Source organism: Dinoponera quadriceps, unplaced genomic scaffold, assembly GCF_001313825.1.
Source record: "Dinoponera quadriceps isolate SergipeBrazil2010 unplaced genomic scaffold, ASM131382v1 scaffold1069, whole genome shotgun sequence".
In the NCBI taxonomy this organism is placed as follows: domain Eukaryota; kingdom Metazoa; phylum Arthropoda; class Insecta; order Hymenoptera; family Formicidae; genus Dinoponera; species Dinoponera quadriceps.
This window is the reverse complement of record NW_014555200.1, coordinates 1,345,405-1,359,067: the sequence shown is the minus strand read 5'-3', so window position 1 is coordinate 1,359,067 and position 13,663 is coordinate 1,345,405. Positions and strand designations below refer to the sequence as shown.

At 48.1% G+C, this 13,663-nt stretch overlaps 2 protein-coding genes across 6 annotated transcripts in view; one reads left to right on the top strand and one right to left on the bottom strand.

Moving 5' to 3' along the window:
• The window catches only part of LOC106743486, an 83,279-nt gene that overhangs the window by 11,535 nt on the left and 58,081 nt on the right, over nt 1–13,663 (top strand). The window lies entirely within an intron of this gene.
• The window catches only part of LOC106743484 (inaD-like protein), a 104,529-nt gene that overhangs the window by 51,494 nt on the left and 39,372 nt on the right, over nt 1–13,663 (bottom strand). For 4 of the 5 annotated variants that reach the window (XM_014617370.1, XM_014617368.1, XM_014617372.1 and 1 more), the window contains exons 6-9: nt 10,239–10,381; nt 8,709–9,043; nt 2,278–2,412; nt 709–867 (exon numbers count right to left, since the gene is read on the bottom strand). In XM_014617370.1, coding sequence (XP_014472856.1) covers nt 709–867; nt 2,278–2,412; nt 8,709–9,043; nt 10,239–10,381 — 772 coding nt within the window. The remainder of the gene's footprint in view (nt 1–708; nt 868–2,277; nt 2,413–8,708; nt 9,044–10,238; nt 10,382–13,663) is intronic. The other variant, XM_014617371.1, reaches the window with a different exon arrangement.

Here is a 13,663-nt window from a genome sequence, read left to right as displayed (position 1 = left end):
AACCCCCGAGCTGGAATTTAATGGGTCGCGTCGCCCACCTAAGGCTCGTCTGCTTAAGTATGTAGCCTCGTGGAAGACGGACGCGAGCGGCTGGGCGCGTGAAAGGGGCAGGGGGGAGGGAGAGAGCGCGCGAGCGGAAGAGTTACTCGCTTCTAATTTGCGCGCGGCTGACAAATGGGCCGAGTTCTAAAACGTTATACCCGCGCGCTCGTTCGCTCCTTTTCCTTCCTTCCTTCCTTCCTTCTCTCAGAACGGGCGGCCCCGCGGAAAGAAAGAAAACAAGCTTGCTTCGGCTTCACAAAGAGGACCACCTTGTAAATCGACGCCGCCCGAATGGAAGCGTGCGTTGCGCGCGCCTGTTTGAATCCGTTGAATTTCGCGCACCACCACAACGGAACGCACGCGCACGATCGTTAAATGAATTAACGAAACCGCATATGGAAATAAATTCGAGCGCCGCCCCGGCCGAAGTTTAATTGCTCTCCGCGTGAGCGCGGAGCGAGTAAATGAATCGCGCCGTTCGGTGTCTTCAATTGGAGATGTGTTATCTTTTGCGAGAGGACAAACGACAGAGGAACGACGGATGGTTAAAGGCCGCACGATATCGGCCGATTATCGGGGCTGGCAGCGAATAAAAAGACAAGGCGGCGCGTAATTAGCCGCGATGGAAAAGATCGCGTGAGATAACGAAAGGGAGGAGGCGGGTACCTGGAAATCCGGCGAAGTCGGCTCCACGGGTCGCGCGACGACGAGCCGCACGTGTGTGCCCGATTGCCGTAAAACCGCGGCGACCTGCTCGCTCCCCATCCCGCGTAGATTGACATCGCCGATCTGCAATATGTGGTCCCCGCTCTGGAGTCGATTATCCTGCGGCATACAATGCGAGGAGGAGCGTTTAATTTCCGCGACTGTCATCCGGAGGGCGAACGTTTGCGTTCCGGATTTTTCTCGCTTCGCGCTTTCTCAGTTTTTTTCTCTCTCCAAGAGAGAAAAAGAGAGAGAGAGAGAGGGGGAGGGGGGGTTCGTTTTATGCCATAAGTCACCTCAGGGCGTGCGTTTCATGTCGAAATTAAATCTATAGGTTCGCGTTCGTGTCGCACGCACGACTCCGGACTGCCCGTTAGACTGTTGAATAAACGCGCGCCACGAGTGTCCGGGGACGAAGAAGTTTGACGGGAGGGAGGGGGGATGGGAAGGGTGAAAACGAGAGGCAAAAAAGAGTGGAAAAGGTGCACGCGACGCCGGCGGACCTTATGATTAAGTGAGTAACTCATCAAAAGTTAAAGCAGTGATTGAAGAAGTGACGGCGCTGCTGGAAATTAAATCCGCGATCGAACTGATGTTGCACAGATACATCTGCGCTTATAAATGTAAAATGTCGATGTGAAAAATATATAAAACAATATACAGCACGGAAATATACACATAAAAAATAAGTACACAGTATAAAACATTTTGTGTCCGTGTTAAAATCGGTTCTTGTTAAAAGGTTTAGGTTAAATTTTCAACATATTCGTGCGTTAATTTAACATATTGTGCTCGTGTTATTTCAATATTTTGTAAATATATCTCGGTGACGATGTTTAAATGATTTTTCGATTTTGATTGTAAATGACACTTAAATTAACCGTGCTTTGGCTTTCAACGGAAATATATTTTATTGATTGAGGACCACAGTGTCTCACATTTATTATTTGACTTACAACATTTTATGTTGCGTATCTCGATAACACGTGTAAATGTTTGAATAACACTTGTAAATGTTAAAATAACACATTTTACACTTCAATGTCGATTATATGTTATGGATATTAATTTTGTGTTAATTTTTAACATGATATTTGTGTTACTTCTCAACATATTCGTCTTGTGTTAAATTAACACAAAAATTTGTGTAGACTGTTTGGGATACGTGAAAATGTTAAATTTAACACAACATTTTTTACTGTGTACATATAAAATAAGTAAAATATATAAATGTGTAAAAAATTCTGACTGTTAATATCAATGTCAACGTCAAAGGGATGTATTGGCTCGATGGAAAGACGTGCGATTCGATTTTCGAGTGAAATCTGACTTCATTGCGTTCAATGGAAACCAATTGTTCACTGACCGAGTAATCGCCATCGTTATCTATGATCTGTTGGTTACATTCCGGCAGCGGGACGTTATCCGCATTGCTGCCTGCGTCACACACGAGTGTGAACGCCATTTCTTGCAAATCGAACCGAACATTTTGATTGATGTGATATCACCATCATTATTCGATTTACTCACGCGATCGGCGACACCTCCTGGAAGAATGGTCTTGACGACGACGCCGGTGCTACGGCCGCCGATGATGCCGAATCCAAGGCCGCTGCCATCGTTGATGAGGTTTATTACTTCAACTTGAGCCCATTCCGTATTCAACTGCGAAAGAAAAGAAATCTCTGAGCGGGGGACTGACTCTGTCTGAGATTGCGTCCTTTGTTACATGAAGAGAAAAATGCCGTAACGATATCTTCAAGCGCTTTTTCACCTCCGAACGATCAGCTGCGGCATAATGGGAGCTCGAACTGCCATTTTCATGAAAATTTTATTACGATCAGTAAACCCCACCTATCGATCATGGTGAGTACAAAGGAAGTAAGAGCGAGTTAGAAAGAGAAAGAGAGAGAGAGCCGTTCTTTTTTAATTTTAATTTCAGCGCGATCGTTAGCGGTTTAATCGCGCGTGGGAAGAGAGTCGATTCGAATCGCGTCTCGCGGATTCAAATTGCGCCTCCTCTTTTTGAGATTTAATTACGGTGAGATTAGCTTTATTAAGAGATTACTTATAGGCGGGCGCGCACGAGACGCACGCTGAATAAATTTCGCGAATCGTCCACCGTGGAGAGAACACGGCCGGGCGATCTCTCCCTCGAATAATCGGCGAGACGTCGCGTTTTCGCGGATACATTTCGTGCCTCGCACGCGTCCTCAAGTTATGACGATACTAACGAAACCATCCATAATTCACATTGCGGAAAGAAAGGGCTAATAAAGATGGAGTATTACGGCGGAAAATGAGAGTAACGACAGCATCCTCGACGCAGGGCATATTTTAACGAAGTTAACGAAACGAACAAGATTACCCGGGATTTTCAGTAACGACGAGAAATTCGCTTTGTCGTGTCGACGTCGCGCTTAAGAGCCAGATTAATGCGCGACATTTTCCCTCGCTTTAAAACACGACGAACGCGCGCACCTTCTCTTCTTCGACGACTCGTCTTTGTGGTTACGTTAACACGCGGTGAAATAATTGCGCTTGGCCAATCATGAATCTGTGAATGTAAGACCATCATGTTGAGATTCTCGACCGTGATTAATCATTTATCTTACTCGTCAAACTTGTTGCTTAAGTTGCAAGAGCTACGTTTTTCTGTACATTCTTACGGCAAGTAAACCCAATTATTTGATAAATGTTACCTAATTATATATCCTTACAACGACAATAAATAATGACCGGATACATTGTCGATTATATTTCTACTTCTAGTAAATATTGGAGTATTGAAATAACCGTTTTACTGAGACCAACGAAACATTGCTCGAACGGTAGAACTTTTATTCAATATAACTACTTAGAATAATATTCATGACAGTTACTGAAGATAGAAGCTATGATATTATAGAAACACCGGGACTGTATAATGACAGCACTAATTGCGTTAGCTTGACGATTTAATGCGTTAATGAACACGCGGCCGTTACCGCAGCGATCTCGGATGATTTAACAACTCGAGCCGATCATTCGAACTTGATGACTGCGCGCTACGATGTTCGGTGTAACGCGCATAATAATTTGTCTAAAATCAATATAGAAGCAGTAAGCAAGCAACGGCGAATGGACGCAGATATAATCTCTGCCTGCGATATATTAGGTCATTAAATTTGATTGGTTCTCCAGGGTTTGCTTCGTTATCGTCCGCGGCCGCAATTAACGACCTATTTAATATTAACGTTCCGATTGCCGATATCTCTCTCGGAGGACGCACAATAGCTCGCGCGCGTATCCGCCTGCTCGTGGATCGCAGTCAAGAATTATCGACCGCCTCGCCTCTCGCTAAACATCGCGACACACAATCCCGTTCGCGACGACATCGCGCCGGGAAATGAAGATCGAATGGCACGCGCGACCCGGCACTTCCGTTCGTCGTAAAACGGCCGCTCCCGAACGCAGATATTATAACTCTATTCATTGTCGGATAATCCTCCCGGCCGTTCTAAATTATGCGAAAAGGAGGGACGAGCGAAGACGGGCTTTTGTTCGTTATCGGGCAAAGTTTGAAATTTGCTAGTACAGCCAGCCGGCTGGCTTCCAGTGCGTCTCGCCGCGTTCCAATTTACGAGGCAACACATCAAACAATCGGTCGGATTTAATTAAAGCGTTTTTATCCCGGCAGCCGCGAGCCGGCCGCGTTTAGACGTTTCCCGGATTAAGTACGAGCGCCGCCCCGTTATTGGCTCGTTAAAACGCGGAACCCGATAAATTTTTATGATCCTGTAATTGCTTAGCGCGGGCGAGCGCTCGCGCGCTAGGGTTGCGCGAAATGCATGGACGACAGTGCAGCATGTTGCGGAACTTGTCCGCCGAAGATCCCACGGTCTCTCGCTCCGGAGCCGGAGGGGCGGAAACCACATCGAGAAACACGAAGCAGAAAAGGAGGAAGATAGAGAGAGAGAGAGAGAGACAAAGCCGAGGGTGATTTACATTGCGGGTGTCGTGCAAACGCGCGCTCCAGGCGTGTGTGCGCTCACACTAACGAAAGATTAAACACGCGGCCGGACGCAGCATTTACCGGCGAATCGCGGAGCCAGAAATTCATTTTGGCGGAGAACGCGTCACGCAGTTAGATTCGCCTCACGTCGTCGTCGTTAAAGGCTGCTACCTTGGGACGCTGGGGGAGGGGGAGGGGCGAACTACTTCGGGGGTATATCCGATAATCGTTCCTTACGGCGCGGAATTAGTTTCGGGATAAGTAGTGAAGTTCCATCGGAAGCCCGTCCTCCTCCTCCTCCTCATCTTCCTACAACCGCCCCCTCCCGCCCTACCCGCTCCTCTCACGCCGTTTTCTGATGCAGCCCCGGTCGAGCAGGACCTCCGAACGGAAAGAGGAAGCCGACGATCAATCGCTATCGCGTTGTTAACGCCGGCTGCGTCAAGCGGCCGTTCCCTCCTCTTATCCTGCGCGACTTAATCGTGAGGAGTAATATTAACTTTCGGCGACATCGAGCAGTGCTTAAGAACGCATACTTCTAGAGTCCTTATAATAAGAATCTGGAGATCGTATGTCTGATTGACTACGCCATGTTCAGAGAAGCTTCCAATTGTTAACCATGTACCGCCAAAGTTGGAGACACATATTGGAATAAAAGCCCTACGTAACTATGAGGGACATTTCGAAATACATACCTCGAATTCGGAAGTACCACGAGGTAAGTGCCTCGTGGCCGAATTTTGGAGGTACTATTGCGTGGTACATATCCATATTCCGAGGTACGTACACTGAAATGCACGTACACTGAAATTCCTCGTTGAAATGTTCCTAACTACGTGAGGGTTTTTATCTCAACGTGTACGTCCAACTTTGACGATACATGGTTAACAGTGTATTACAGGTACTCTACACACATCGAACCAACCGCGCGCGCCTCTGTTTCTCATTTAATTTTTAAATGTATCGAAAGGCAGTTAATCTCCATTTTGTTGTGGCGTGCATAAAACCTTCTTGCGAGGAAGCGGCACAGATGCTCTCTCGAGCGAAACCGAAAGGTTGGTCGGATGTTCCCCGTTTCCCCTCGTCTCCCGCGGAATGTTGTTCCGTGTTTCTAATTCAATTTGCGCACGTTAGCGGGCTTTCGGGAGAAACGTCCGTTGAGAAACGCACGTTGCGCCGGGACGATAACGAAAGCGCACCTAACGGAACGTCGCGTCGGGTCGGAACGATCGGTTCGATACCTGCACTACTGGGAATCGGAGAAACTAACTCTCCATTAGTGCACCGTAACGGTACACTGAATAATGCATCGATAGATGCAATAAAATTTCATTCGACCCTCTTTTCGACCGGCCCCACTGACAGCGCCGGAAGTTCCCGTCTAACTCTATTCTCGTCCTCAGTGTCAGAAGTGAGAAAGAGAGGAAGGGGGAGGGGGGAGAAAGAAAGAGAGAGAGAGTCACCGACCTCCGATCAATCAAGCATGACGTTTGTTTAGAGTCGTGCAGAGAAATAAACGCGCCGTCAGGTGTGCGCGATCAAATATTCCGGAGTTTGCTAACTTAGAGTCGTCGTTAGTACACACGATTCTCTCGACTGCGATCAACATAAATATTAGCTCTTTAATATCCTTCGTAAACCTTCATAAATAAATATCGAGAGGGAACGACGTAGTCGTCGCCTTCAAAGTCGTCTCTCTGGCAACTTTGCTTGTTTACGCGTTTTCTCGCTTGCGTGCGAGGAGAATGAGAATCGGATAGGCGACGAGAATGAATCAATGCGATCTCTGATATCCGGAAATCTCGATTTGCCGTAAATCCAGGACCGTTGAACTCGTTTTGTTTATGAGCACTCTCACTGCCGCGGCGATCATTATCGTTCGCCGTAACGCGCGACGTTGTGCAAACTTTGCGCCGTGGTGAAAGTGTTGAGCCGCAAATCGCTCCATTTTCACCGGATAAAATTGATCGACGACGGGAATGCCGAAATGGACGAGAGAAGAAGAGAGAGGAGAAAGACACGAACACGCCCACATGCATATGCAAGTCGCAGATCTGACTCCGCGCGCGGAAGTGTCAATTTGTTACGATTAAATTACCCCGTCGAAGTAGTATCGCCGGAGGGCTAAACGATTCTACAGTTTTCTATCCCCGTTCTCGTCCGGTAATGGACGATAAATTTTAAAGATCACGCAAACCTTGCCTGCAGAACCGACGTTGCCTGGAGGGCGTCAAGCGAAACTCTTTACCGATAATTCTATTTCCGTCGCAGAACCGCCGCCGCTGTTCCTATTATCGAAGACCGGCGGCGGCAAGGGGAGGAGGAGATAACGCGAATGGGCACTCGATTTATCTGCTAGTGAAAAAAACCTTCCGATCTATAGGTATATCGAATGTCGGAGAGAGGAATCGCCCCGGACACTGGCATCGGTGTTGGCTGATCGAAAAGTTTTCCTCCCTCTCCCTCCCTCCCTTCCTCTCGCAGGAAAATTAATAGCTCCGAACGAAGCTTCCGATTAATTTTTTAAATTACTTTTAAGATACACGTGGGGCGGGCTCGTCTGTGACACGTTAATATATAAATAAATAAATAAATAGATTTATATATATATATATATATATATAATTACGAAAGATAATACTATTTCACTCGACAGGGTTCGCAAAATATAACATTAAACGCTGTCTGCCGGCACTGAAACGTAACCGTAACGTAAACCGCAACCTACGCAATTTTACGGAGAAAATGATTGAAAGTTAACGCCCGCTATATTAATTTTCGAGAAACATAGAAACAAATGTCTATGAGCGTAGCATAAAGCTGATGGGGGCAGAACCGAGAATAAACTATACGTTCAACTTCAAATAAGTAATAATTTCGTAGGAGAGCCACTCGATGCCACTCGCGGTGCGCGATATCGCCATCACAATATCGACGATAGCAGATATAAGATAAATACTATTGGCCGAAGTATATTGCCTCGAGGTGCCGGTCCGAGGCTCCGCTAATAATTCTATTCCCGTCGCAGCCGCGCCACTGTTCCTATTATCACGACAGAAGGCGCAGGAAACGAAGGGTGAGCGATGAAAAAAAAAGAAAGAGGAAGAGAGAGAGAGAGAGGGAGGAGAGGGGGAAACAACGCCCAAATGAGGCCAATTATGCCTCGGTGTATCGATCGGGATTTTATCGCTGGATTTTGCCGACGCTCGAGAGAACGGCTCCGCCGCAAATATTTCTTTCGACCCAGTAGGAGGAACCTTCAACCCCTAGCCCAGCACCGAGGGCAGGAAAAGGAGGAGGACGAGAGGCGCGCGCGCACGGATCTCGATTAGCTCGAAAAAGCTCGATCACCGGTCTCCCCGCTCCAGCTGCGAATCACGGGATAAAATAAGAAAGGCGAGAGAGGAGCACGCGCACTTATTAAGAGTCGATGGGGAAGGTCCTTGACGCGGGGTAGGATTCAGAGAGACGATGGTCTACCATGCTAAGAGAAAATATCCGAGGAATCGCTCCGCTGAGGGGGAAAGAACAAAGCGCCGAGCAAGATCGTTTCGTCGCAGGGATAAAGGACGATCGTCGCGGGAGGATAATGTCTAGTTATCCCTCGTGTTACGAAGAGCCGCGTTACGATCGTTCGCGGCGTCGAGGGGAACTCGTTAATTCGCGTTTTGAGCGCCCTGAGGCATTCTCGATTGGATACACGATCAAAAAGGAGACATCGAATGTCGCCGATACTAACACAGTCGTTTTTTCTCTTCACGCGCGTGCCGCTGATCGTGTCGTTATGATATCACCCACACACGATAAAAATATAAAAGTGAAAAAGGCTGAAAGAGAGCGGCGATAAGAACGTGTACTGCGGAACGACGCGGTATCATGAGATGGTTCGTGAGAGAAATAAGAGGACGGTATTCCGAGGTACACAGGGTTGGAGGTTAAACGAGGAGGGAAGAACGACGGAACTTACCACCATGTCAGAACCACTCTTGGAGGCGTCGCTAACGGCGGAGGGGCTCCTTTCGATAACGAGGCCACCAGGTATCGGCGTCGAAGTCGGCGTAGGTGTTGGCGTATGCGTAGGTGTCGGGGTGGCCGCCGAAGTGGTGCTGGCCGGTTGGCTTGACTTCGGGGTCGGTGCGGGTGTAACGACAGACGACGCTGACACCGATTGATCCTTGTCGGAGCTTGTCTGGTTGTTCCCTGCAGCGGCACCGCCGCCGACGATGGACGACGCTGCTCCTGCGGCCGCTGTCGAACTCGAACCACCGGACAATTCATCCGTTGGCAAAGAGCTCCCAACGTCTGTCAAGCAAGCGTACCACGTTCCGCCCATTGTGCAAGCTCTTCCGGTGTTATCCGGGCTAACCGTGTGATACCGTGGAGCGCGCCGTTTGTCGCATGCATCTCGAGAACGTCAGACTGATTCTCGAATACTTTCCCGTAGAATATATTTGTTGCTGTATTGTCGAGTGAACACTTTCATTCAAAATTGAAGGATAGATCCAATATACTCCGCTAAAACTAATTCATACTAATAGACTGAAACGTTCATTCGTATGAATTATGAAGAATCCACTCGACGATGCTCGAGTTAAATATTTACTCTTTCGGTTTTGAGCGACGATATTTTTACTATCGCGTCAAGGGGAATTTTCATTCGTTTCGGAGGAAATCTTCTCCCTCAAACTCCACGAAATTTAGAGAGTACTTGGACGTGGCACTCTTGCAACTTCTCCGACGTGTGTCAAGTCTGAATATTAATGCAAAGACGGTGAACGCTCGATTTTCCGCAATTTCACGAAAGCTTATTAGAACTGTCTTTTCCTTTTCCGAGAAAGAAATTTGATTAACCGAGAGAGAGAGAGAGAGAGAGGGGGGAGGGGGGGATTCGCACGCGTTGAATTCGCGCAAATTCCGATTCATTTTGTAATATCTACTATAACGTTTTTATGAAAAATTCTGTGTCGGATAAAATAATTTGAAAAAAGAGAGAGAGAGAGAAATAAAGTTAACATTGGTAAAGCGATATTCTCTCGAATCAACTGCGTCACTCGCGACGTGTCCACGCACGAACAATCCACTGCGAGTTTGCTGTTCCATATGCAACGACAGGCCGCAGAAAAAAGCTTAGCGAAACTAATTTAACTCTTCGGGGCGTGGGGAGTCAAAATTTATGCCGACATCAACGATTTTGACGTACCGCCACGGTATCGAACAATATTTCCCCGTTATTTCGCGGCGTTTGTGTAAAAATTGCAAGGACAAATGAAGCGTGTCCTGGTGGCAGAGAGAAGCGACGGGCGTTCGATTCGAATAATCCGCGGCGAGCTTTCGCATTTCCGCGAGAGTGCGAGATTCGTCGCGTTTGGAATCGCAACAATTGCGCGTGTGTTGTCACTCGTGTCGTCCCCCGTGGCAAATCACAGCCGAAATCACGTCAAGAGGCGCTTCTCTAATGTATAAAGGGGATTCCGCACACGGCAAAGATGGTAATTACCTTGGGTGCTTCTCGCTACGACTAGCTCAACCAGACCACGGGCCTTCTGAAGAATGGAGATCGCTTGCTCATGGGAGATGTTCGAGTCTAAGGGCTGCCCATCGATCGCCAATATCTGGTCGCCTTCTACCAATCGACCGTCGCTGAAACAGAAAGATCTCAATTCGATATACATCGTATACGGTAAGGGAGAGAAATACGAAGAACGTCCGTCGTGAACGTCCGAGAGATAGAGAGAGAGAGACGATGATGAGAGAGTAAAATGAACTCCTGAGATGAGAGACTCCGCGCGATTAAAATGAACCTACCTGCAAAATCGACCCGCGAGACGCAAAGAGAGAATGAGAGGGACACAGAGGAGGGAAACAGAGCGTTCTGTATTCTGCAACGGACACGAAATGGCATACGCGTTATACGCGGCAATCAATCATATTGTTTGCCACTGACATTTCCAGCCGTGCGTCGTCGTGCGCGTCGGTTCGCTCTTCACGTTTCGAATCGGCCCAGCTAAATAATCGAACGACGATCGATAATGAATGTACCTAACAACGCGATATGAATACGCCAACTATGCATGTATTTCCGTGTATTCTCGCTCGCCTGACGGTTATAACAAGGTTGTTTAACGAGGGCCGTTGCCCGCGCGTGTATTATCGGGTCATTGTAATTTTTATCATATTCAGCAGAGAGAGAGAGAGAGTCGATTATAGAACTTCAACACTCGAGATCCTCGTTACCATTCTAGCGACCGCATGTAATTAGTTCGCGCTCGTTTCAAAACCCTTTAACGGCATTTGTGCAGTTAAACTTCCAATCCCGGTTTACGCGACTGTTATTAAACAAAAATCCCGACCGCCACTCCGGCATCGTAAACAGGAAGCTACCGCCAATACTCGGAGTTTTATCTCTCGTATTTATGCATAGAACGGATCACACCGTACTTGTAACACAACATCGTGGTAAATTCCGTGGTCGCGCGAGATCCCACATTTTCGCGAGTTCAGAGTAAGACGATATAGCGAAACGAGGCTCTTCCATCGGCAACCTTTCCAATCGCGATATTTCTCGCGAAATCGTCATCGTCGCACCGCGTGATCCAGATTTTCCCGGTGTGTTACGTGAGCAAATACAATTTGGCAACACGAGTCGCGCGTATCGCGCGCGGCTTCCTTCGACTTCCATTACGAAAGTGGTAATAACGTGGAAAATTCAATGAAACGAGAAATAAACAAGCGGGGACTGTTTGAGGGAGATTCGGATCGATGCCGGAAAGCCCGCGGCTTCGTCGAGCTCAGAGTTATCATCGCCGAGAAAGAAAAAATAAATTATTGACGCTGCCAGACGAGAGGAGGGGAGGAAAGAAACGAGAAAGGGAGGGACTGGATATATAAAAGTTGCAGGAACACGTGGACAGATGTGCCGTGTAATCCGCGGGAAATAGACGTAACAAAGAATACAGATTGCCGAGGACGCTACGAGTGTTTCGTTGCCGAAAAAGGCTTCCGTCGTTCGTCGTCACGGCGGTCGTCAAGATAGCGGGAATATTGATGTCACTTGGCTGAAATGGGAGCTAAGCCGTACGGGCGTTCGCAATCTGCCGGGGAATCCGAACACGACAATACGTACGAAAGGCGGAATCACGGGGACAGGCCGATAAGGGAGTTTTGACAAGCCCCCCCCCCCCGATATCTGATCAATTAAATTTCTCCTATTCGAGGAAGCCGGAGAGACGAAGAAACTGCCAGTCCCGTAAGTTGCGCGCAATTAAACCCGTTTAATAAGGGCCGTCGCTGCTACGTGAGGCGTCCCAGAAACGGCGGAAACTGCCGCGGCATGTAGACACCGAAGGACGAAATAAGAAGCATAATGACCGGTTTGAATAAAAAACGACGTTTCACTGGAAAATAAAAGGGTCCCGTCCAATCTAATTTTAGGAGTGCCAGTGGAAATTCCGTCTACCGCCGGCCTGCCAAAGTCGAAATTCGCGGATCCTCCGAGGAATACTCCGCGCTACGTGTCTTACAAACGGAAATAGCGACGTGTTCTATTTTCTAATCCGGCATTATCGAGTTAAAAATACGGGCGTCTTAGGCGAGCTTGGAATGGTGCCCTTGCGAGCTGACGAAACAATCGCTTGTTTAAGTGGAAATTGCTCAGAGCGCTCTCGAAGCACGCCGCGTTTTCGTCCATGGATTCCGGGAGAAAATGGAATTAACTTCGTAACCGGGATTATTAATGTCGTATGTTGCACGCCCGGTAAGTGATAAAATTCTGGATACTCGGGCAAATAATGGTGGAGCGGACTCGCGGCCGGGAATCGTGGGAATCGGCGAAATTGCGAAACGGGCGTGTCCCGTCGCGGCGATGCTTTGAGAAACATCATTATCTCCGCTATTGCTCCCACGTGCGATCGTATATCGAGCGTATTCCCCGCGACATTTAGCATAGCACGCGAAGCCAGAGCGCTGGCCTGGCATTTAATCGCACGACAGCGGTCACGTTATCCAATTTCCGTCAAAGCGAATTTCGATGCCCGCACTGTCGCTAATGATACTCGGCCGCTCCCCGGTCACGGTGATCTACGATCTCGATTTTCCGCGGTTCGAACAGGTGACCGGCGCGGGATGGCCGGCAAAAAACTTCCGTAATGACGTCGTGACGAGGAAGACAGAAGGCTTCTCCTTTATCGAGCCGCGTCACGAAAGGAGTTGCTTGAGCAAGAGGAAATATGACGAGGGAAATTGATTTCTCGGAGGAGGAGGAGTTATTGCGAGACGATGAAATTGTGCGTGCATAAATCGAGAACTTCAGGCCGCTAATGCACTTCGCGAAAATGTTTACTGGAAGCCAATGTAAATAATGGTGGCGGAGTAGGAGAGAGAGAGAGAGAGAGAGAAAGGGTCGCAACCGTTCGCGAAGTCGCAATATGAAATTCTTCAAAGTTCCCTTCAAATCGGCGAGTGTGAATAAAAAGAACTCGAAAGTGCTCCGTGGAAACTCGCCTCCGCCCAGAAGCAAGTATCGTCCCTCGCCCCGCTCTAATTAGAGGAAAGTTTTCCCAGCGAAGGACAAAAACCTTCGGAACTATCTAGAGAGCCCGATGAAAAAGGATGCGAGACCGCGTCGGACAAAACGCGCGGGGCGCAAAATTGCGAACCGATATCGCGATTTATCGTGAGAGAGAGAGAGAGAGAACCGTGCGCACCGTTCGAAAATAAAAGAGAAACCAAATAAAGATAACAACGGTGACTACACTACGTCTATCGCGCGCCATGCGGGAAGCATGAAATACAGGCTCGTCGAAAGCTTCTTAGTTAAAGACACTAAAGAGAAAGAGAGAGGGGAGAAAGAAAGAACGCAACGGTGGGGGGACACGAGTCGTGAATGAAAGAGTAAGCGACCGGATCGATAAACCCCCCCCCCCC